This window comes from Ammodytes marinus (assembly GCF_949987685.1).
Source record: "Ammodytes marinus genome assembly, chromosome: 2".
In the NCBI taxonomy this organism is placed as follows: Eukaryota; Metazoa; Chordata; class Actinopteri; order Uranoscopiformes; family Ammodytidae; genus Ammodytes; species Ammodytes marinus.
In genome coordinates this window covers 3,443,731-3,469,062 of record NC_137231.1, presented here as the reverse complement: position 1 = coordinate 3,469,062, position 25,332 = coordinate 3,443,731, and the positions used below count along the sequence as shown (strand labels likewise).

The 25,332-nt window shown below is 40.3% G+C and overlaps 1 protein-coding gene across 1 annotated transcript in view; it reads left to right on the top strand.

Moving 5' to 3' along the window:
* Positions 1 to 24,233, top strand: part of npdc1b (neural proliferation, differentiation and control, 1b) — a 40,934-nt gene extending 16,701 nt beyond the window's left edge. The window contains exons 2-9 of the mRNA XM_080051862.1: positions 1,772 to 1,939; positions 12,982 to 13,071; positions 13,737 to 13,940; positions 16,767 to 16,833; positions 19,300 to 19,381; positions 21,007 to 21,086; positions 21,243 to 21,342; positions 22,529 to 24,233. Coding sequence (XP_079907988.1) covers positions 1,772 to 1,939; positions 12,982 to 13,071; positions 13,737 to 13,940; positions 16,767 to 16,833; positions 19,300 to 19,381; positions 21,007 to 21,086; positions 21,243 to 21,342; positions 22,529 to 22,600 — 863 coding nt within the window. The 3' untranslated portion in view covers positions 22,601 to 24,233. The remainder of the gene's footprint in view (positions 1 to 1,771; positions 1,940 to 12,981; positions 13,072 to 13,736; positions 13,941 to 16,766; positions 16,834 to 19,299; positions 19,382 to 21,006; positions 21,087 to 21,242; positions 21,343 to 22,528) is intronic.
* Positions 24,234 to 25,332: the final 1,099 nt, after the last annotated feature.

The window sequence follows — 25,332 nt, the reverse complement described above, 5'->3', positions numbered from 1 at the left end:
TTTCTCTCCACACAAAGCTCTCCCATTGCACACACGTATGCCCCAGCCGCTTCCGAGAGCACAGACTGTTAGAACTCCTACAGTAAACCAATTCCGCATTGCACAAGTTGCAAACAACCTTGGTCTTGTCGAGGTTTCCATTGGGAGGCTTCTTAAAAATACATTTTCCCTGAAGCAAACCCGGCGGCTTCCTAGCTGCATCCATGTGAGCACGTTACGTTTGATGTGGTACACAGGTGCGAAGTCGGACTCGTTCTGACTCGTGCACTACAGTGCAATTCGGCCAGGTATACATCCGCGCTAAAATAAGAGGAATAAGAGATTAACGGCGATATTTTTTTTATCGCCGATAAGAGTCTGGCGTTAACGCAGCACGTTAACGCCGTTATCGGCCCACCACTAATTGTATTTCATTTTCACATTATCAGTTAGGTGTATTCTCACGGTGTAGTTTTGTGCATTTGCCACTCTCACTTGAGTTCAGCTTGGTGCAATAGATGGATGCAAAGTATTCTTTCATTATGTGTAATGATCTGCTTTCTTTTGCCAACACACACATGGTTCTACTGTGGAAAAGTCAGTGGTGGTATATAGTATACTGTGGCTAAGGGAAACAGGAGAGTCTATTGGCTCAGTGCATTCTGCTGCCAGTTGTATAAAAGCTTTGCATAGATTAACCACTGCTCCTGGTGTGTGTGTGTGTGTGTGTGTGTGTGTGTGTGTGTGTGTGCGAGCGATGTGTGTCAGCGATGTGTGTCACTTGTTAGCTCCTTCAGCTGTGGTATTAATCATAGTGCAGCCAGGAGCACTACATTAACAAATGCACCTGTTGCAAAATAGTCCAATTTATTCAACATTTAATTGTGAAACATTTAAAAATGTCTAAAATGCACTGTAGCTGTTTTTAGAATAACATAGATTAGTGTGACATTGTGAAAGGAAAGTAGCATCCTTTACAGTTTCCCCATGCTTCTGTGGTTTTCTGTTTGACACACACCAGCCTGAGACCAAAGCTTCCATCCTTGACTTGTGCATCTGTTTGGTGACTCACCCCCCTGATGATGTCACACCTCCACAGTTGCCATGGGAGTAGTCATGGCAACCAGAGTGTCTAGTTCTGTAACCCAGAGAGCCATTCTGATGAAGAAGCTTATAAAGGGTTCATATTGATAGTGGGGTCTAATTATCTTATCCCTGTGGCATTGAAAACACTTCCAGTCCAGCTCTGTCCTTTTCTCTGAACACTGGTGTTGGCCTCAGATTTCTTCTTGGTAACAAACACTGAGACCATAATGGACGCACTCAGACCAACACAACAAGTGCAATGGATATGCTCTGGTGCTGCATATGCAACACTGCTGTGCTTCTCAGAGAGGAGTTCTAAAGAGGTGTATTGGAGGGTGCACCCAAATAACCCCATTTTAGTCACGTCTTAAAACTGACAAAAGCTGAGCATGAATTCATTTTGTATGTTGAATATTCAGGAGTTCAACAGTTAGTGCTGTAGTAATTTTTCAACAAAAAAAACTTAGATAAGCAGTGAAATATGCAGTGAAATATGAAGTATACATGCTGCAAAGTGCCCTTGCTCACGGCAGTGGCTGCTTCATATGGCTGCCTGTAACATATTTACTGTATAGTGGTATCAATCTTCTCAATGGAAATTTAAAATCTAAGATGAAATTGTAAAATATGAAAATAGAAAAAATTGAGGTATCTCATTTAGACAGTTGTGTAAAAGTCCTTATGTGCCATGTCTCTCTCTATACAGGATCTTATCTGTGCCCTCGGAGTTTAGACTGTGCGCGAGCAGGAAGACACTTCTGCCAGCCGGGCAGCTCACACTGCGGACCCTGCCTGCGCCCCCTGCTGGAGAACTCCCAGGGCCGCTGTGTGGTCAAGAGAAGGCACACCCCTCACTCTGATCAGTCCATTAAAGGTAGGTGGTGCTCAGGCTAGATATACACTACCAGTTCAATGCTTCGCAGGATTTTGAAGACAAATCATACAATAAAAAAAATAAATAATAATTTTAAGCTATGGTGCATAACTTCTTTTAACCCCCATGAGGAATTCTAAGTAATAACGATGACTCTGTCTGCGCGTCTACATGAAGTAGCAACAACTGCATCATTTCTTAGGATCTTTCTGAGTCAGTGTGTCACCGGTTTGTAAACGCTGCGATACTGAGACATACAGAGAGAGTTGTGTGGAGCTGATAGACTCAATTAACCTTGTGTCATCTTGTTTGGCGACAGTGTTGGGAGTAACGCGTTACAGTTTTACGTCAGAGCGAGTCCCTGCCTGCTGTCAGAGCAGAGAGGTGACACACCTCCGCGTCCAGGCTGCAAATGAATCGCGCTGTTGTTAGGTGCGAAATCGGAGATAGTGTGCCACGAAGCTATTTATGCTGAAGCGGTATTGCTGGATTTAGGAGTTATTTAGAGATATGGCAAGCAAAAAATTGACGAGTAGGGAGTTGGTGTTCACTCTTTCTACGGCCCCGGTCACGGTGCGTCCATGCGCAGCAGTGGTGCAGCCATGCGACGCAGCATTATTATTATATTATAATGATAATAATGATGATAATAATAATAATGAAGAATAGAAGAAAAAAGGAAATAAAAATGGTGGTGGGTAAAAAAAAATCATAAACGCCTACTGTTTATATGAGTTTTGTGGTGTAGTTCTAGTTCTAGTTTACAACTGTTGGCTTACAACAAAGTGGACATCATTACAAATGGATGGAGGGGTGAATCTGATTAAATACGTTCAACTCTCTTTCAAAATATCAGGTATTTCATGGAAATTACATAATAGCCTACAACATGGCCGCCACCATATGACGTCATAATATGCTAATTAGATGGGAAAATTTACTCCCCAGGTAAACTTTAGGTCATTCTCAATATTTGTCTCATTTATACTTTGTCTCTATCTCAAACCACTTTCAATCCAGAGCTGAAATTTAAGTGTCAAAATCTAGTATTTTTAAAAATAAAACCCGGCGCCTAAAGGGTTTGCTTTGATGCAAATTATGAAATCTTAACATAACGGCGGCAATGATGGTGCGTAAAGGACAGCGCAGTTGGCAAGCTCTCCTCAGTACTAAAAGTGCTGCAGCAAAAAAGTCACAATAAGAGTTGATCGCTTTGTCGATTCATGCCTCTGACACACACGTCGACTCCCAACATAATGAGTGGATGCTTTGAATTAGCAAAGGAGATATAGGCCTATATTTAGGCTACTATTGTTATTATAAAATGTCACGCAAGAGAGACGATAAACAAACATAATGGGCTGTTATCATTTAGATTAGATGGCAAGATGATAAGGCAGATTCTTTGGAACAACTAAAAAAGGCAAAAGTTGATGATGATGTGAACAACTTGTTTGTGCTTTTAAGTCGCCAGAACGCAAGAAACAAATCTTTGAGGCTCAATTTACTTTTTCAATCTACAGTAGTAGGCTCTAGCTCTATTGATATTAATATAGGCTAAATAAATACCTAAAGATACAGTATTTCTATTATAAAATGTATTGCACCATGAGCCATAACTGTGACCATTATATTATATAGCATAGGCCTACTTGTGTTAGCCTTAAGCTGCGAACACACCGGGCGCGTTGGCGCTTTGGGCCAAAGCGACCAACGCGCCCGATCTGGCGCTTGGTCATTTTGTGTCAAAAAATTGTCCAACGCGCCCAAAAGCAACGCGCCTACGTAGATGAGCCCACCCGAAACTTATTTCCCCCCGCTTTTTCTATTGCTGATCAACCATGGCTGAGATAATCCCCATCGCTGCGCTCTATCTTTTGTGGGAGTCCGAGGAACGGAGCTACGCAGCTAGTCTCCCCCGATATATTTATTCCCCTAATCAACCATGGCTGCGATCAGATCCGACCCGACACAACAGCGTTCATGTCCACACAAAAACAACAACTACAAGGCCAACAATTGTGCCAAAAAAACAAATAAACAGCAAGTGAACGGAACAAATAGCCTTAAAACAGCATTGCAGATTCACGCCACTCGGAAATGAACACAAACAGCAAGGCAGCACCATACCAAACACATTTACAGCAGCATTGTGCACAGGGCAGTAGAAAATAAAGGCAAGTAGCCTACATTACCTGGCTGTGACGGGACCGTGGCTGGCGTAGATAGCCTATAGGGCAGGCATAAACACCGGTGCTTCGCTGTACTTGTTGTGAAAGTTCCCCGGATTTAGCCGTTATGTTTGGGTTCATTATATGGAGGTGGTGGCCGCACACAGCCGGGTGAGTTAGCTAACGCTATCCGACCGGTGCTAACTTGGTTTATCGGCTTAAGCACAGCCACACATATTCACTGAATTAACCAGGAAGCCCATTCTCCTGGCTCACTTTCCCCACCCGAGCGGCTTCATATCACCAGCCAGCCGCATTTCCTCCACGGTGTTTATACAGTCTCGCACACACAGCGGTGATTATTTGCTCCTGGTTCACTTTCCCCACGTCCTGTAACCCCGAGCGGCTTCATACAGCACCAGGCAGCCAGCCGTAAATACATTTCCTACTCGGTGTTTGCCTCTGTGTTGTCACGGTCTCGCACACACAGCGGTGATTATTTGCGCCTCCATTTTGTCTCAGATTTTTCTGTCCTCCGGCTCTCTGCCAGTGACGTAGGGTCAAGCTCACCGCTGATTGGCCAACGCGGCTAAACGTCACGCGCCGGAGCGTTGAAAGTTCAATATTTTCATCTTTTTTTTGACGCTTTGCCGGCGCGGTGACGCTTTTTGACGCTTTGCCGGCGCGGTGACGCTTTGGCAACGCGCCCAAAGTGCCCAAAGCAACGCTTTGCCGCGGCCAACGGATCCTCGCGCCCCAACCAATGGTTCCCTATGCAAAAATAGGATTTTTCAACGTGCCCACCACACCCAACGCGCCCGGTGTGTTCTCACCTTTAAGCCTAGCTCAGTCATTATGCCATACCATGTCACCTCCTGCTGTGTAATGAGCTGCATTGAACACAAGAAGATCTATTGAGAACACCAAATCCATATTTCATGTTATTTTGGTGAAAGTAATGCAAAAGTAATGTAAAAGTAGTGTAATGCCTTACAATTCAAAGACGGTAATATTGTAATGTAACTAACTACTTTGAAATGCCAGTAATAAGTAATAAATACCGCATTACGCTTTTGAAGTAACTTGCCCAACACTGTTTGGCGATGACTTGAATGTAACCGACATTCATTTACAGGGGAAAAAGTTACGCACTATAGCTTTAAATTACCAAACATCATACATATTAAGAAAACAGAGGATTTTTACCCAATTAGACCCTCCCTACCCGATAAAGAATAATGTCTTTCAAACATTCATGAGACAGGCTTTGTGTCAAAAGCTCCAACTGAGTGAACCCTCAACACATCATCACAGTTACTGTCTCATCCTTCACATGAGTCATGGACATTCTTCACATAAACTGACTTGACACAGTCCCAGTGGGTGTAAAGGGAGCATCCATTCATCTCAGTCAGCTGTGTGTCATAGTTAATGTCCAACACTATTATCTAACTGAAGGTCTGCTGCCAAGGCTTGTCTTCAACTTCAACTTTATTGTCATTTACCATAAACAGAGTTTTCAGTTAAAGCCCTACTTCACCGGTTGGAATATGAAGGTGTATTGAACTCGGAGATCCTATTTAGTATAAATGTGCAACAAAAATTTAAATCGGATCATCTTAGCCTGAGAAAAGCCAGAAAGAGTGTGTTATGGGTTACCCTACAGTTTCCTTCTTGTGACATCACAGTAAGGGTTAGGATTAACAGGACAGCTGGGCCAAGGGAAGACTAAGGGAAGACTGAGGGAAGAAAAACCTCATTCATTATATTATAATAGTTATTTTATAATGATAGAACGCTGGTTCCGTATGGGTGAAGTATTCCTTTAATTAAATTATTAAGTTCATGGACCAAGGTGCAAACAAATACATGAAGACAAGACAAGAAATAGTGCAACAACGGAAATCATTGCAAATTAGGACAATAGTTACACAGAAACATGCATAAAGTGGTGGTGCTGGTAATATGACCATTTAACCGGCGTATATATTTTGTTAGTGGCAGTGTTTATGATATGCATTTTCCATAGAATATTAAGCTGTGGTTAAGTGATGACCAGTTCACACTGCAGTACACTGCAGGACTGGGAAGTGAGAGTGAGCTGGTGGTGGATGTGGGATGGATCAGGGGGCAGGGCTGCTTTCTTCTGAAATTCACCAACACATAAATTATACTGGGAGGGACCTGAGATAGGGTTGTAAACATCCCACCTGGTCCAGCCAGCATAATCCTCATTGGTTCAGTATGATAGATGGAATACTACACACTCGTTCTTTATGAGCTGAATGATTAAAATCAGACAATTTAAGAAGAAGAATCCTGGCAACACTTAACAATAAGGGTCTTTACATCTATCCAGGTTTTTTTTATTAAAATCTTAGATCTTTTAAAAGGATTCAGTGTAAAGTACTGGTGGCTCCTGGCGAAGCAGTGACTTGTCTTTAGGTAAAGAAAAGCTTTTCATTGTATGCCTGCAGTAGTGTTTTGTAGTTGTCATGTGAAATGGTTGTAGCACCTTCCCATTAGGATTTTCCCCAACACGCAGACAGAAAGGCAGGAGTCTCTGTCATGCAGGACTTACCCCTCAGCGTCACTGCTCTCGCTGCCAGCCCAACAACCCACTGCAGTAAAGCCAGTCGTAGTGAGTGTATGTAGGCACGCACATCCATCTTCTCTCTGTCACTCCTCCAGTCTGCCCCCTCTCTCTCTCTTGCTCCTCTGCCTCCACTCTCATCTCTTTGATCCTCTCAAAGGCACTGGAACTGCTTTGACATCATAACTTCTATGGAATAGGCCGTATTTGTATTGGTGTTACACTGAGCCATAGAGCTTCATTGTTGTTTAACAGCTATTAAAACACACCCGCGAGCCACACTGTAGCCCCGGGTGACATGTTCATTCGCGAAGAGCCTCACATGGTTGGTTTTGGCCTTTTCATGGGATTTGTTGACAATGTGAACGATATGAATTCATGCCTTATCCTTTCATGTGTTTGTGTTGGTAGATTGTCTAGATATTGCTCCTATCCAATAGATCCAATCTAAAAAAAAACATATCGGCCTATTGCTTATTGGTGCTGAACAAAATATATGGAAGCCTACAATGTAAGTGGAAGACTGTATGTCAATATGAAAGGCCCAGTTCAAGCAAAGAAGAAAACAGTTCTTCTTACTTGGCCTTAGCAGTATTATTATTATTATTATTATTATTATTATTATTATTATTATTATTATTATTATTATTATTATTATTATTATTATTATTATTATTATTATTATTATTATTATTATTATTATATCTTTATTTATATAGCACCTTTAAAAACAATGGTTTACAAAGTGCTTGAACAAAATACATACGATGCAAGTACAATCAAATAAATGCATACTAATCAAAAAACACATATACAAAAAGATAAGTACACATACTCATGTATACACACACCAAATCAAACGAGATTAATAGGTGCTAGGGTAAAAAGACATTGAGGAATAAAAAAATATATATATAAGTAGACTGGGATATAATATGTGAATAGAATAACAGACTGTTTCCAGAAAGCGTCATTGCCCTCCATTGTTTACAGGTTTGAGGTGGAAAGTACTCAAAACCTGCCCAGATATACAGATAAGAGATATATGTTTTCCTCAGTGCTAATCATGGGGGTGATATTCTGTATTATTGTCAAAGCCACTGTTGACAGTCAACACACTCTCCTTGCTTTGTTTCTCATCTCCTCTTCCTCACCTTCTCTTTGTTGCCATAGTGACGCTTTTCATTCACTATTCCGAGGAACAGTCGCTTCACCAACCACATCAGCCTCTCTCTCTCTCTCTCTCTCTCTCTCTCTCTCTCTCTCTCTCTCTTTCTCTTTCATTAGCCTTTTTTCCTCTTTCTCTTTCTCCTTCGTCAAACTGCCATCAACCCACACACAGTAAGCAGCAGTAGAGCGCCAAGCCATCCACCTACACACAGTAAAACACACACACACACACACACACACACACACACACACACACACACAGATCACCACATTTATTTACCAACTAACATCAAATAGAAGGAAGAAAAAGAAAACAGAGGAAAAATGTTTTACATGTTTACAACCCGATCCTGCCCTCTACTCTCAAACATACTGTAGATAATAATTTACTGCACTACTTTGGCCTATACACACACACACACACACACACACACACACACACACACACACACACACACACACACACACACACACACACACACACACACACACACACACACACACACACACACACACACACACACACACACACACACACACACACACACACACACACACACACACACACACACACACACTCTTTGACTTTAAGGTATTTTGCCCTTGCTGGCTATCTGGAGAAGGCCTGGTCCAAGAGAACAAAACACACTTATAAATGAGATCTTTATGTTTGCTTTTCTTTTCTTTTCTTTTCTTTGCGTCTGTTCCTTGTTGTCCTACTGTGAAATGTGATCACCATTTACAGGAAGTGAATATTATCATTTGAATTTGATACAGTTGTTGGTGTCTTATAATCCCGAAGGGGATGGGTCCTTGTTTGGACATGACACAATAATGAAAATTAATTAATTAATTCACACACACACACACACACACACACACACACAGCGTCACTCTCTCCGCTCACGCCTGTAGGACTTCCACCCACTCATCAGTGTTAGAAACGCCCAGGAGGTGTGACGATGCTCTGCAGTGAAGCACAGGATCACAGGGGGTGGAGGGGACACAGACTCTGGTTCAGTTATTACTAACCAGCAAGACTGCACTTATGTTCTTACACTACATGAGGGTAGTGTTATTATGTAGTTGTTTTAAATCCACTGACATGCAGCAGGATTCCCAAACGGGCAAAACAAGTGACTTTAAAGGTTCAGTAAGCGGAATGATCAGTTTAGCTAACTTCATGTCAGAGACTGCAGTTAACGGTCTGCTCCCTCGTCCCTACGTCACCACATTAATTTAAAATCTTATAACGCAATCCAGAAATACCACACATTACTACCATCACAACAAAAACAAAGTAGCAAGTGACAGAGGGGACCAAAATTGCAGTTGAATAATGCCATCACTGAAACGCGAATCTGACGAAATATATTATATCAACAGCACCATCAAATGGCAGTGTTCAAGATCTCACAATATCAAAAACTCAAGATCGAAACAACAACGTGGCAACAATAAAAACACAACGGCGCACACCCTATACACAGCAATCAATATACAAAGCCACCACTCACAATATACCACAGCCAAAGAGCCATTTCACCACCACAGACAGGTGAACTGCTCCCTTGGGGAGCCCACGCGAGGTTGTGCCCCCCACACACACAAACACGTATCGCCAGTTACGCATGCAGAAATTCTAATTCAAACAATAATATGTAAACTACATAATAAATTCCACTTAATTCCATAATTACTGATTAGACTCACCAATGAGGATCACTTCTTGCACTACGTTAGCCGAGCTAGCAAGATCTGAGCAGCTCCCGCCGTAAACCCCGCCCTTTCTACAAATCAGCCAATGAGAAGCGCTCTGGGGCCCTAAACTGCCGAAACTAAAGTGGGCGCTGCGCACGCGCATGGTCGCGCAGCAGCTCCCCCAGTCCGCTACACTGCACAGGGCCATCTCGGCTGGGCCCCACCGAGCGGAACAGACGAGACGGAGCAACAAACTATTTCACACACAACTACTACACTACAAAAAGTAAGACAATTGCGTTCATCGAATTAAAACTGCGGACATTTAATTAATTATTAACAATTAATGTATTATTAACTTATGCTCAATGACATTTTTGACACAGAAAAACTTAAGTTTATAATCCTGCCCTGCACGGCAGCGCCCTCTGGTGGGGCCCTAATGCAAAGACGCCACTGATTGGGAAGGATTTTTACCTGCTCCGCCATTGTAGCCGCATGCACATTCACCCATCTGTTGCTCTGCGCGTGCACCGGCAGTGAGACGGGTACCAGTTTGTAGCATTCTCTCTTCTGATTGGTTATTAGTAGTGGGATCCCCGAGAAGTTTATTTGCCTATTACATGCAGAGCGGGTGACTGAGAGGACTGCTTTATGAAACGCGCACACTATACAGTGGAGGAAATAAGTATTTGATCCCTCACTGATTTTGTAAATTTGCCCACTTACAAAGAAATGAGCGGTCTATAATGTTAAAGCTAGGTTTATTTTAACAGTGATAGACAGAATATCAAAAAGAAAATCCAGAAAATCACATTAAAAAAAATATATAAATTATTTTGCATTTCATTGAGTGAAAAAAGTATTTGATCCCCTACCAATTATAAAGAATTCTGACTCCCACAGATTATTTCTCGTGCTTTAAAAAAGTATTCCTAATCTCAACTAGTTTCCTTTATAAAACACACCTGTCTCAACTTGTTACCTTTATAAAAGACTCCTGTCCACATAGTCAATAAATCAAACTCCAACATCTCCATCATGGGCAAGACCAAAGAGCTGTCTAAGGACATCAGGGACAAGATTGTAGTCCTGCACAAGGCCGGAATACACTACAAGACCATTGGCGAGAAGCTGGGTGAGAAGGAGACAACTGTTGGTGCGATTATTTGAAAATAAAAGAAACACAAAATGACCCTCAATCTCCCTCGGTCTGGGGCTCCATGCAAGATCTCCCCTTGTGGGGTATCAATGATCATGAGAAAGGTGTGGGATCAGCCCAGATCTACACGGGAGGAGCTTGTTTATGATCCCAAGGCAGCTGGGACCACAGTCACCAAGAAAACCATTGGTAACACACTATGCCGTAATGGATTGAAATCATATAGTGCCCGTAAGGTCCCCCTGCTCAAGAAGGGACATGTACAGAACCGTCTGAAGTTTGACAATTAACACCTTAACGACTCAGAGAATGCTTGGGAGATGGTGATGTGGTCAGATTAGAACAAAATCAAGTTATTTGGTATCATAGTGACTCGCCATGCTTGGAGGAAGAGGAGTTCTGACTATGACCCCAAGAACACCATCCCCACAGTCAAGCATGGAGGTTGAAGCATTATGCTTTGGGGGTGTTTCTCTGAACTATGGATGGCGCCATGTACCATGAAATACTAGGTGACAACCGCTTTCTCTCAGCCAGGTCCGTAAAAATGGGTCGTGGATGGGTCTTCCAGCACTTCAATGACCCTAAAAATACAGCAAAGGCAACAAAGGAGTGGCTCAAGAAGAAACACGTTAAGGTCATGGAGTGGCATAGCGAGTCTCCGGACCTTAATCCAATAGATCTGTGGAGGGAACTGAAGCTCAAACGACAGCCTCAAAACCTTAAAGATTAGGAGAGGATCTGCAAAGAGGAGTGGTCCAAATATCCTCCTGAGATGTGTGCAAACCTGGTCATCAACTACAAGACACGTCTGACCTCTGTACTTGCCAACAGGGGTTTCTCCACCAAGTACTAAGTAATGTTTTGATAGGGGATCAAATACTTATTTCACTCAACGAAACGCAAAATAATGTTATTTTCTGGATTTTCTTTTTGATATTCTGTCTATCACGGTTAAAATAAACCTAGCGTTAAATGTATAGACCGTTCAGGGATCAAATACTTATTTCCTCCACTGTAAGTGATTACTGTATGAATTAAAGAGCAATTTAACACTTATATGAACATAAATAAATCGCTTACTTCACCTTTAATTTCTCGCAGTCAGTACCACAGAGCTTTTACAGTAAATATCTTGCAAATTAAGGAATAGCTTGAAAAAAAATGTATCTGGTTGCCTCACTCCCAGGTTCAAGACAAGGCCACAGAAACCATTCCCTTAACTAAGTGCATTTTTGAAGAAGAAATGGGCAACGGTCGCTCATCGCTTGTTAGCTTAGCTCAGATACTAGCTGTCAATAAGATGGGTTGGTTCTAATACATGTGTTTTTGTCACGGTCTGTCTTTGTCTTGTCTTGTTTTGGTGTTACCCGGGTTTCCTTTTTTATTTTGGTACGTCTGTCTTGTTCCTCCTCATGTCCTGTCAAGCTTCCCTCTTGTGTGATTACTGCTCCCTCCCCTAATGTGTTACACCTGTGTCTCGTTGTGTGTGTATACTCCTTGTGTTCCTTTGTTCCTGGTCTGTGCATTATGGTTTTTCGTGTCAGTGAGTCCTTGTCCTTTGTGTTCCCTGTGTACTTGTGTTTTCTTGTGCTCCTGGTCCTGGACCCTTTTTGCCTTTTTGCCTGTTGGCCTTTTTTGTTGCCTTTTTTGAGCTTAATAAATTATTATTTTGCTACGACGTCTTGCGTTTGGGTCCTGCTTGCCTGCCTGTCTGCCACACCGTAACCGTTTTATTCTTAAACGACATAAAGGGGAAACAAAATATTGAGCTCAACATAACGTGGTAAATAAACAAGTCACAACGAGCACATGCAGTGCCGTTTAGTGATGTTGTAAAGTTTATCTTGTGACTGTCAGCGGAGGCAGGCTAACGCTACCCATTGACTACCAGCATGTGTGATTTGCTAATTAGCGAAGAGTGGTGGGTAGGAACTAATATCTTGGACGTAAACAATATCTCTTGAAATGTTATCTGAACAATATTAATTCTCAACTGTATCATTTAAATGAGAATTAAAATAATGCAAAACGATGTGAATCATAAGATTACAAGTATGTCAGTTCTGCATAGGCAATGGCTGAAAATATATATAATATGAAGTGAATCTAATCTTTGCCCCTCCCATTGCCTATAATTGTTTTCTCAATGGTTAGCCTTCGCTCTGGAATGTCCTACTGCTCATGGCCCTGTGCAGTGTTTTGATTGAAGGCTTTGACAGATTGTGGTGTTGTGTCCCTCCAGGTAAGGTCAGCCCTCACCCTGTGTTGGATGAGGAGATCGACTTCCTCTCTGCCATCATCACTGAACAGAGAACTGAGTCCAGGCTGACAGGTAAGACTGGAAACTCTTAATCTATTCATTACTCAGCCTGCACATCACAATGCCTTAACATGTACATCCAGTTGATTGCATATTGCACATTGTAAATATTTTTCATCACATTGCACATTTCATTTTAACTTATCTATTTTTTTTACTTTCTATTCTATTTTATATATACTGTTTTATATTGGACAGAACATTCCTTTGCTCTACTTAGTATTTAGAATTTATCTTAGGTAAATATTGTTTATGTTTATCTTGTTCAACTCTATATATATATTTTATTTTATTGTTCCAACTGCACTGTGGGTCAGAGATAAATGTAATTTGGATTCTGATGTATGTCTTGCATATATCAGATCTGACAATAAAAGACTTTGACTTTGACTTGAAAGGCTGCAGCTCTCATGGTATCATTTCTCACCACATTCCAGGCACAATCAATACAGGCAGTTGCCTAGGATGCAGAATACCAGGGGGGGGCACCCTATCATTTACTGTTCATTTTTGATCTCGTCTGAGCACTGGAATAACACATAACACTGGAACTTTCCTTTTGAGGGGCGCCAACATTTTCCTTTTGAGGGGCTAATTTCGCCTAGGGCACCGAAAGGGTTTAGGCTGGCACTGACCCACATTCCTGCTAACTCATGACTGTTCATTCCTTCTCCCAGCTCCACTGTCCATGGCCGTCTCTGAGCCTGAGCCCACCCAGCCTGCGGTGTCTGGTCTGCCCCATGGAGCGTCTCCTACAGAGCAGCCTAGCAGCCAGGGCCTGGCTTCACCCAACAACACCACCACCACTACAAACCACAGCAGCCCTCTGCTCAATGAACCAGGCATCCTCACATACCCATCCAATGACCCTGTCTTCATCAGTAAGTCCTTCTGTCTCGTACACACACATTACCTGTGTTATGTTGAGTTAAATCAAAATCAGTTTTATTTGTATAGCTAAATATCACAAATAGACATTTTCCTCACTGGGCTTTACATTCCATACAGAATGACACCCTGCCCTTAGACCCTTAGCTCGGCTGAGAAAAAACTCCCAGTAAAAAACCCTTAAAGCAGCTACGAGTAACATTTAAATATATTTTAAACAGCCTCATGTTTCCTCTGATAATCATAAATTACCTTTACCAGCAAACGAGACCATCAGTGCAAAGAAAAAGTTTTTATATAGTTTTTATTACTGCGTTTGGTCTGGTCGCACACCCAGTCCGATTTTCGGTTTGCGCGTGTGGTCACATTGGTCGCAGATTTCAGTGTGGTGCAACAACGCGATTTGAGAAGCCTATCCCTCCAGGTGAGGGAAGGGGAGCGGGAGCTTTGTTTGAGACAGTTATTTGTCGTCATAATGACTGATAACGGGGCTGAACCATCAAAGGAAAAAAAAGAAAATGCAATGAAGAAAAGCTAAAAGGGAGAGTGGTAGACGAGTGGGAGGGCGTTGCCAACCAACGTATACACAATTTCACGGGAGTGAACTAGACTGCAGTGTTTACTCCATATGTCCATGGTTTACTCCTAAATTAATGAGCGGTAGCCTACTAAAACAAAGTTTACTTCGCTTCACCATCATCAGATGACCATTATTCATCTGAAATAGTCATTATTTACAACAACATAAACACATTACCTCATCGTGATCCATACTAACTGCCGTCACTCGTTCATTCGCTTTCTGTGAGGACACGGAGTCTTTCAGTTCTGTGAGAGTAGTTCGGTGACACTGCATCAACTCATTGCAATCAGGTGTGTGTAGCACTGACTGGCATTAGTTGATGCTGTGTCACTAACCACTCTCACGGAGCCGAAAAAAGTCCGGTGCCCTCACACTTTCAACACACGGACATGCACTATATTGCTTCCTGATTATTTGAGTCTTGCACGCCCGGCACGAGCTAGAAAACAGCTTCACGGCAGCTGGCGTCGTAAAGCTGCCAAAGGGGCCGCCAACGGACACAAAGTTACTCGTAGTGGCTTTAATCGGGAATAAAAATTATTTGACTAAACCTTGTGTGTATATTTCTCCTATACAACCATCTTTAACGGTCATTAGCTCAACATTAGTTTTTTTTCAATACTCCAGGAATCTCAACTTCTAAAGCAGTTGCATCAACTAAACGTTCCATTATCATTCTTAACACTATTCTGAAGGTAATTACAGAATCATTTGTTGTTCACATGTTGTTAGTTGGCTGATCTGAGACCTTTTGTTGTTGAAAACATCCTATAAATGCATTGTTGAGACCTGTACAGCCCTGTAATATCATTAGGACACGAATGTGTTGTAAAAATGATATAAAGATTTTAACTCTTCCTTTATCCAGCATCTACATATTTAGTTTTTATAGCCTAGAGATGCAAATACCAAAAATAAATGTTTTAATGTCAGTAATCAACTGACAAAGTTGTGATGTATAAATTGAACATTTGACCCTGTTCACCTGTAGTTTCTCGGACGTTTTCATTTGAATTCAGTGGTGTAGTTTGACTAAATCTAAACACAGTACAGTAAGACATCGAGACAGTTGAATACTTCAAAATAGGGTTAGCCTAACTCAATTATTATTGTTGTTGTTGTTATTATTATTATTATTATTATTATTATTATTAATATTATTATTATTATTATTATTATTATTATTATTATTATTATTATTATTATTATTATTATTATTATTATGACAGTGTGGTCCAGATTTTCTTTATAGATAGATTCATCTTTCAATGTGATTTGCCAACAAACAATCTCAGCAGCCCCACCTGTGATGTTACCTTGACAACTGTGAACCTGTTGATTCCTGTTTCACTCATTAGAGCTTCCTAGGAATATACTGTGTCACTCTTTTCCCAGGGAAACATTAGCAAAACACCTCATGCTGATTCAAATACCTTAAGCATTTCTTTACCATACATGTTATGTGATAAAAGAAACGATACCATTCACTCAGAATCAGCAGACACTTTGCTATTTTATCCATTCAGTTCCATAAGAGTGGTTTAAGCTGGGACCAAATGCAAATGCCTTAACATGTACATCCAGTTGATTGCATATTGCACATTGTAAATATTTTTCATCACATTGCACATTTCATTTTAACTTATATTTTTTACTTTCTATTCTATTTTATATATACTGTTTTATATTGCACAGAACATTCCTTTGCTCTACTTAGTATTTAGAATGTATCTTAGGTAAATATTGTTAATGTTTATCTTGTTTATCTTATTTAACTCTATATTTTTATTTTATTTTATCGTTCCAACTGCACTGTGGGACAGAGATGAACGGCATTTAGATTCTGACGTATGTCTTGCATATATCAGAACTGACAATAAAAGATTTTGACTTGATGAAAAGATCATGAAACATTTAGAACAGTTCAGTAAAAATTTCCTCCGTTGTCTGAATAAAATGTGAGCACTGTTTGTTTCTTCTAACCCGGGATTGACCACCAATTTACAACAGGGTTGCAGGCCACAGAACAGAACTGCAATACTGTCAATTAGTGTTGCCTCACTCCATTGGTTCAGGGCCATATAAGCAACACACTCAGCTCTCTTCTAGGGCTCTGCTCCCTTGCTCCCAACACATTTCCATAGTTTTGAGTGAGGGATCATCATGTCTAACTATGCCAGCTCCAGACCTGCGCAGCGCTGCTTTCTAATCAATGTCTGTATCTATTTTCTTTCAGTCATGAGCAGCGTCTTCATCGTGTCTGGTTCTCTGGCTTTGATGATAGCAGGAGCCTGTTGGCTCAGGTAAGGGCAATGTATTCCTGTCTTCACTATTTTTACACTGCATAAGACCTAATCCCTCCCTCCTCAGGATTTGACAATATAGCAATGCAAATGTATTTTATCTATCTATCTATCTATCTATCTATCTATCTATCTATCTATCTATCTATCTATCTATCTATCTATCTATCTATCTATCTATCTATCTATCTATCTATCTATCTATCTATCTATCTATCTATCTATCTATCTATCTATCTATCTATCTATCTATCTATCTATCTATCTATCTATCTATCTATCTATCTATCTATCTATCTATCTATCTATCTATCTATCTATCTATCTATCTATCTATCTATCTATCTATCTATCTATCTATCTATCTATCTATCTATCTATCTATCTATCTATCTATCTATCTATCTATCTATCTATCTATCTATCTATCTATCTATCTATCTATCTATCTATCTATCTATCTATCTATCTATCTATCTATCTATCTATCTATCTATCTATCTATCTATCTATCTATCTATCTATCTATCTATCTATCTATCTATCTATCTATCTATCATTGAACTGGGACAATGCACAATGATAAAAAATAAAAAGTTTTATGTAAATGCAACTGTTCTGTTTCATTATGTGACTATACAGAATAGAGAAAATACAATTATCGAATATGTGTTCAATATTAATCCGTGTACCTTCCGTTCAATCCATATCTGTTTGGAAATCAAAACACGAAAAACGAAAAAAACTGTTTGATTTAATTTTGTAATTATTTGTCTCGTTTAAAAAAATAGTAATAATTACTGTTTTATTCAAAATATGCCTGTAAAACATGAATTGATTACCGTTTCTTATTTTATGTTTTCCATGTCGCCCTTTACATACGAAAATGGGAAAGGAGACAAACGGGAAATGTAAAACATTTGCATTTTAATTTTTGAACTTCCAAATAATAATTTATATTAATCAGCGGGTTAAACTGTGTCCCGCTGCCACAATGACACAAGCTACAGTCATACGAAAAAGTTTGGGAACCCCTCTCAGCCGGCATTATAATTGACTCTGCTTTCACAAAAAAAAATATAAAAGTGGTATGTCTTTAATTTACCAGGAACAGCTAAGTACTGGGATGTTTTCCAAACAAAGATTTTTTGAAAAGCAGTATTTGGTTGTATGAAATGAAATAAAATGTGAAAAACTGGCTGTGCAAAAATATGGGTACCCTTGTGGTTTCGTTGATTTTAATGCCTGTAACAGCATGTAAAACTGATGACTTTAAACACAAAGTTGGTTGGATTATGTTGTTAAGCCTTGAACCTCATAGAATTGTCTGTTTAATCATGAGAAAATGTATTTTAGGTGCCTAAATGCAAGTTGCACTTCTCTTTGACTCTCTGCTGAAGTGAGACAGAATGGGATCATCAAAACAGCTCCCAAAAGATCTTAAAAACAAAGATTATTCATTGTCATGGTTTAGGGGAAGGCTACAAGAAGCTTTCCCAAAGGTTTCAATTGTCAATTTCTACTGTAAGGAACGTTGTCAGGGAATGGAAGGACACAGGCACAGTTGCAGTTAAACCCAGGTCTAGCAGACCAAGAAAAGTACAAGAGCGGCATATGCGGCGGATTGTGAGAATGGTTGCACACAACCCAAAGATCACCTCCAAAGACCTGCAAGAACATCTGGCTGCAGATTGTGTATCTGTACATGGTTCTACAATTCAGTGCAATTTGCACTGAATTGTAGGGCGATTGCCCACTTTGACTCGTATAACATTATCAATAATGTAGGGTGTGTCCCTCAGTTCCCAGTGTGATGCTGACGTCCGCGAAACATGTATTTTTCAAAATCAACATTTAGGCCATTATTCTCATATTTGATATCCTGGTCATGAATTGTGATTAAAAATGGATAAAAACGTGTTTTAGTATAATATATGATGTAGATGAGAGGATGATTATTAAAAAAACAGGTCACTTATCGTGTTTTGATTTCTAAACGGATATGGATTGAACGGAAGGTATACGGATTAATATTGACTCCAAATTTCAATTTAGGGCTGACACTGACAATTATTTTTGACATAGTTTTTTTTTTATAGATTAAGTGGATTAGTGTTCCCAATGTTAGGAAAATGCCTGTTAAAATGACCGAGGACACAAAGAGATGTTTTGTCTATAATTGTTCAGACACAACAATCAAAAAACCTTGATCATAGCAATTTTACTTTGAAAGTCAAAAAACAGTGTGTTGAGCTTAAATGTGCTTACCTCTCATTCCATGTGTCCCCCTTCTTTACAAGAGGAGTCAAATGGATGGTTCTGAAAAAAATAGGTGGTCACATGACCAATTTCTTCTATGGTTTTCTAGAAACAAAGGGTGGCACTACTTCCCCCCCCTGGCACAACTCACCCCACTCTCCCCTACATCTGCTTAGTGTTTCTCTCCCCCCCCCCCCTTTTTTTCAGATTGCAGAAAGGTGTGCATCTGACTCAAAAGGTGGACTACCCTGTATATGGACTGATGAGACCCCAAACCTTAGACAATTTGGTGAGTGGAAAAATGCATATAGAGAAATAAAGTTACACTGAGTACTTGGAAAGAATAAACTTCCCAACCAAAAAATATAGTGAATAGGACATATCATAATATCTTCAGTTTCAACATTTCTATCCAACTGTCTTGCACATTAAAGGGGCAGAGTGGTGGGGGTAAAAAGGGGGGGTGGGCTCAAAAGGCCAGAAATTAGATTTTCTTTTAAATGGATTTGATTTTTTGTCTACATAATACACACCTACATGAATATAACTTAATTAAGTGAATAGATTAGTTGAGTGAGAATGAGTTTTTATTTGTATTGAATGGGGAAGGCTTTCACCCCTACATAAATTGTCCAAATGGTTTAGTCCAGCTAAGCATCTCAAGAGCTGATAGAGCTGAGTGATCCAGGAGGCTACAGTGCAGGTTATTGTCATGGTTCTCACAAAAAAAGAAAAATCTAGCTGCAAAAAGAGAAGAGAAAGGAAAGGAAAGGCTGGCACAGCACACATAGCTAAGAATGGTTTGAAATAATATAAGCTGTTGTTTGGGTTGGATTCAATTAGTCATAAAACCTATTTTTGGAGCATTATTTGTTACATTATTTGTAACCATAGGGAAGTTATTGTAGGCTACAACGTGTTTATGAAGCATTGGTTGATATTTGGAATCATTTCAAACTGCACAGACTTAATCTCATATTGCTGATTATTATTACTTTTGAACTTGGTATGACCTTGACTACCATAATAACCACTACAGATTTATGTCAACAGTTCTAAACAGTCAAGTACTTGAAACACAAAATGGGTGAAAATAAAAAGTGACATGAATCACGGGAGAAAAGGCAGAGACTAGTTTTGTATAGGACCCAGAGTGGTGTGCTTACGACCATGGCTAGGTAGACACCTGCTGTTATCTCCCATTAGCGTTCAGTGATTCAAACTGTATTTATATAGAGCACTTTTCACACAAGTGACATTTAATTCAAAATGCTTTAAATTGATTGCATTATATGGGAAAAAAAGCTAAAAATATAACAAAAAAGTAATAAAGATTCAGTGAAATAACAATCACAAATGAAGACAATAGGAACAATTATGATGATAATAATAAAATACCCGGACGTTGTTTTTATTAAAACAGTTTTAAAAACGGATCAAATCTAATAATAAAACAATAAGAATCGAACTAATAATAATTTGATATAAAAACAAGCTATAAGATGTATAGATAAAACGGAGCAAATGAGCAGATGAAAACGAATAAAAGCCAGACTAAAAAGATTTGGTTTGAAGCAGTTTGAACCTGTGCAGCACGCACACATGCTTTACGGAGTGAATGTAAACTGAGTTTTGTGTGTGTGTGTGTGTGTGTGTGTGTGTGTGTGTGTGTGTGTGTGTGTGTGTGTGTGTGTGTGTGTGTGTGTGTGTGTGTGTGTGTGTGTGTGTGTGTGTGTGTGTGTGTGTGTGTGTGTGTGTGTGTGTGTGTGTGTGTGTGTGTGTGTGTGTGTGTGTGTGTGTGTGTGTGTGTGTGTGTGTGTGTGTGTGTGTGGATGTGTGTGTGTGTGTGTGTGTGGATGTGTGGATGTGCGGGTGAATTTCATTGACCCCTGTCCCCCTCTGCCCCTCCCTCAGCCTGGGGACAAGAAGCTGGCGCACAGTGCCCAGATGTACCACTACCAGCACCAGAAGCAGCAGATGCTCTCCCTGGAGAAGTGAGTCACCCTACCCAGCCCCAGACACGCTCATCTATTTAGGGCATGTGTGTGTCTGTCACACAGCCCCGCCCCTTGGTCCCTCTCCCTCCCTACCCTGCTCAGCTGCTTCCGACCCTCTGAATATTTAATGTGTGTGTGTGTGTCCTCTATTAGACACAGGGACGAGCCAAAGATACCTGACTCCGGAGCGTCCACAGATGAGGAGAATGAGGACGGAGATTTCACAGTGTATGAGTGTCCTGGATTGGCTCCTGTAAGTAAACCCTCTGCATTGCTTAAATCAGTGTTTTAATTCAAAAAGTTAATACCAAATTATGTCCACTCATTATATGAATTTAATTTTAAACTGCATCAATTAAAACATCTTGAAGGTCACATATTATGATGATTTTCAGTGTAATGTGGGTATGGGGGAGCGCCTTGCATGGCAGCTACTGCCATCGGTGTATGAGTGTGTGTATGAATGGGTGAATGTGGTAAGATATGTAAAGCGCTTTGGGGCTGAGAAAATCGGCTAGAAAAGCGCTATATAAGTCAAGTCCATTTACCATTTACCATTTATGTACTAGAAACTGTTTCCATGTGTCCTTTTATATTTTATCACAGAGCCATTGCTGAATCTCCTCTTTTCAGCCTCGGTCTGAAACACTCAGTTTTAGAGATCTGTCTCTTTAAGCCCCGCCTTCCAAAAAGCCCAATCTGCTCTAAATGGTCCTGAATCTAAAGCCGCCTTTCCACCAAAACTACCAGGAACTTAGAGTTCCAGGAACTCCTCGACCAGGGACTTAAAGGTTCCTGTGGCCTGTTGTTGTGTGTGTTTCCACCGGGGTTTGAAGTCCCGGGGAAGTTATGCATATCAGGCCGATGACGTATGGAGAAGCAGTAAAATATCTGCACTGCACGTCATTAATACATTTTGAGTTCGGACAGAATCAGTGAATCAGATTCAACAGATTATTTCTCTATCTATTTTAGCAGAGAGACGCGATTGTCTGGTGAAAAAAAGGGGAGACTGAGAAGATAAGTGGCGCTGGTGAGGTGCGCTGTGTGGCTGCTCTGGTCTGTTAACCTTTGCAAAGTCCTACCCCCCCGAGCAGGAGCTTTCTCTCGGGTAAGAAAGGTTCTGGGGACTACAGTTTAGACCCTAGTTCCTGCGGTGGAAACGCGGCTTAACTGCCAGTTTGAATCTAGCTGCCAGTTAGATTCAGGGGGATCTGGGGGATGTGGCTTATCACAGATGGCCGTGGTCCTAGGTTATGGGTTTAATGGAATTTTGTTTGATTTACTATAGATCCACAAAATGTTATTCCTCGCGCAACCCGAGCAGAGAAATCATGACCTGTGAACCTGAGAAACTTGTTCTCTCTGTCTCTCTCTCCCTCCCTCTGTCTCTCTTTCTCTCTGTATCTCTCTCTCTCTCTCTCTCTGTCCATCTCTAGACAGGGGAGATGGAGGTGAAGAACCCGCTGTTTGACGACTCCACCCTTTACTTTCAGAGGTTCCACAAGTAAAACAACCTGGACATTTAAGATGATTCACACTCTGAATGCAGCACGTGTGTGTGTACACATACTTGAATCCACACACTCCACATACACTGGTGTTCTCAGTCCAACCCTGTTTTAATGGGACGGGGATGAGGAGTGTAAGGTATTTGGAGCAGGAGAGTGGACCATCATAGAAAGGACATTTAAAGGACATAACTGGGCCGATTTTCTTGTTTGAAACAGGCCTGAATGCGAGACCAATTTTTTTTTTTTCACACAATTCTAAACAGTGAAATAGACCTATGTCAGGGACGCAGACCCTGATTCTGCATATCATATCCAGAGTCCAGCATCAGACAGTTGTTGTGAAGCCACTGCGCTTACAACTAAGTATTTTCTATCATTGATAGATCTTGGTGAATAAATGTTTTATTTCTCAGTAAACAGTCTTCATTCAACGGACCTCTCACTGCAGGCTTTGGTCTCATTTAAGATTTTAAAGATTGTATAGACCACACTTCATCACCGCAATCTTTATCAGTGTGTTATGTAGCCATTGTGTTCTCCCCACTAGTTCCTCTATGCATGAATAGACAATTCTGTGTTGTGAAAAAACTGAGAGGCCAATATGCAGTTCTTTACAAGTTTCGGAATAATTTCAAAAGGACATATATAACCTGGAACTCTGAAACAGAGTGAATCTATACAGTAATTGGTATTGAACGGACATTGCTCGTCCCGATGGTTTTCTTCATATGCTCTGATAAAAGTGTACAGGAGAAAGAGTTTGGCTCAGTGTGTTGTAAACATGTTCCTCCACAATCCTGAGTGCCCTGTGAACATATTGAACTGTTGTTTTTTTCCTTTTGGTTGACTATATATTTGCAGGGTTCCTAAATATATGTGACAAGGACAGCAAATATCTCTGAAAAGTAGTGATGTCCAAGTTCTGAAAAACATATTGGACCCATTATGTTGGTTATTGTGCATAATGTTGTTTTTTTTTCAATGAAATGTAACGGTTTTGTAGATTTTAAGGGGGAAAGCAGAGAGTAGCTGCAAATTATTACAGATGTATGAAGTTTGAGTAGAAGGGAACAGGTAACATTCCAATCAAATTGATAACAACCTGCTGATGTCAAGGACAACCAATCAAACAAAATGATCACTAATACTTGTTATGATTAGTATAAAATATGTTCAATATGATGAGGCATATATATTTTTTTAAAGTAAGCATCATATCAATCACAAACATTGATACATAGACTATATGATTAAATAATTGTATTTGGACATTGGCATCTGTGGACACCAGTGTGCAAATTGAAAAATGCACCAATCTTTCCCAATACCTAGCTAGTGGCCTGTTGTGATGAATGAACAGGTATAATAGTAGCAGCACACATTGGATTGTGGCATCCCTAATTGATATTCTCTGCTTTTTCCTTTACTGAAGCTGCTATACCCTCACCTGGCCTTAATACCTTTTTTAGGACTGGATGTGCACAACTCCCTTTCTATATGTTATCATATTGCATTATATTACATAGCCAGGATATTTGTTCATCTCCACTGACAGACGTTTGGCAGGTGAACAGTGTGGGGGGAACCCTGGATGAAAGTATGGCCTCTGGCAGACCTCTCTCAGGAAAGCTGCTCTCTTCTCACACACACACACACACACACACACACACACACACACACACACACACACACACACACACACACACACACACACACACACACACACACACACACACACACACACACAAACACAAACTGTCAATATGTAAAATACATAAGTAAATATCTACAGCAGATACCAGGGAGTATTAACAGTGCAGATCGTTGAACTGTGTTGTACAGACTGTTTTAAATTAAACGTACTGAGCTTGTGGATCAAAATGGAGGAACATGCTTTTGATGGAGGGATACAATTCTGAGAGTTTAACTTAATGCAGAGGTTTGTCTTGTTGTGGCTCGTTCTTCTCTGTTTGAGAAATATGAATGGGTCTGGTGAACAAGTGACTATAGGCTATCTTTGATATGACTGTTTTGAGACTACATCTATAATGAACACATCTTTACCACAATGTTTAGCATGCATGTGGATATAACAGAGAGATGAAATAAATATTTATATAATCTGAAGTGAAACATGTCTTGTTGAGGAGTCTTGCTTTCTTCATAAAGGGTTAATTCCCACCACATTTTCTTTCTTCTTTTTTTTGGTAGCATTGGAAGCATTTCAAATTCAAACTGATTCATGGGACATTTACAGGATATTGCTTGAAAAAATAAATAATACAAAATAAAATGCAATGCTTGGAACACCACAGTTAAATGACATTCCCCTCCATTGTATTAGGTGGAGGCAGTGATGTTAGAGACAGATCTCTCCCTAATCGCATAAATGAATGTTGTGCTGTAAACGAGACCCTTTAAAGGGGTTTGTATAGGTTTGACAACAACACCTTGCTCGTGACGCACTGGACTTGTGATAAAACAGCAGTGAAGAGGGCCATCTGCTGGCACAACATCATAATGCTGTTGAGGCTAGAGAGAGATGTATTCCCCTTCCCCTGACACTATATTCTCATGAATGGGACATGAGAATGGAAGGTCAATTCTGACTTCTGAAGTATAAATAGCACAAATATATTATATTACATACAAATATAAAATACTCAACAACCTGTTCTGCATTCTCTTTGCTTTATAGTTAGAATGGTCCCTTCAGAGCGCTGCCCTAA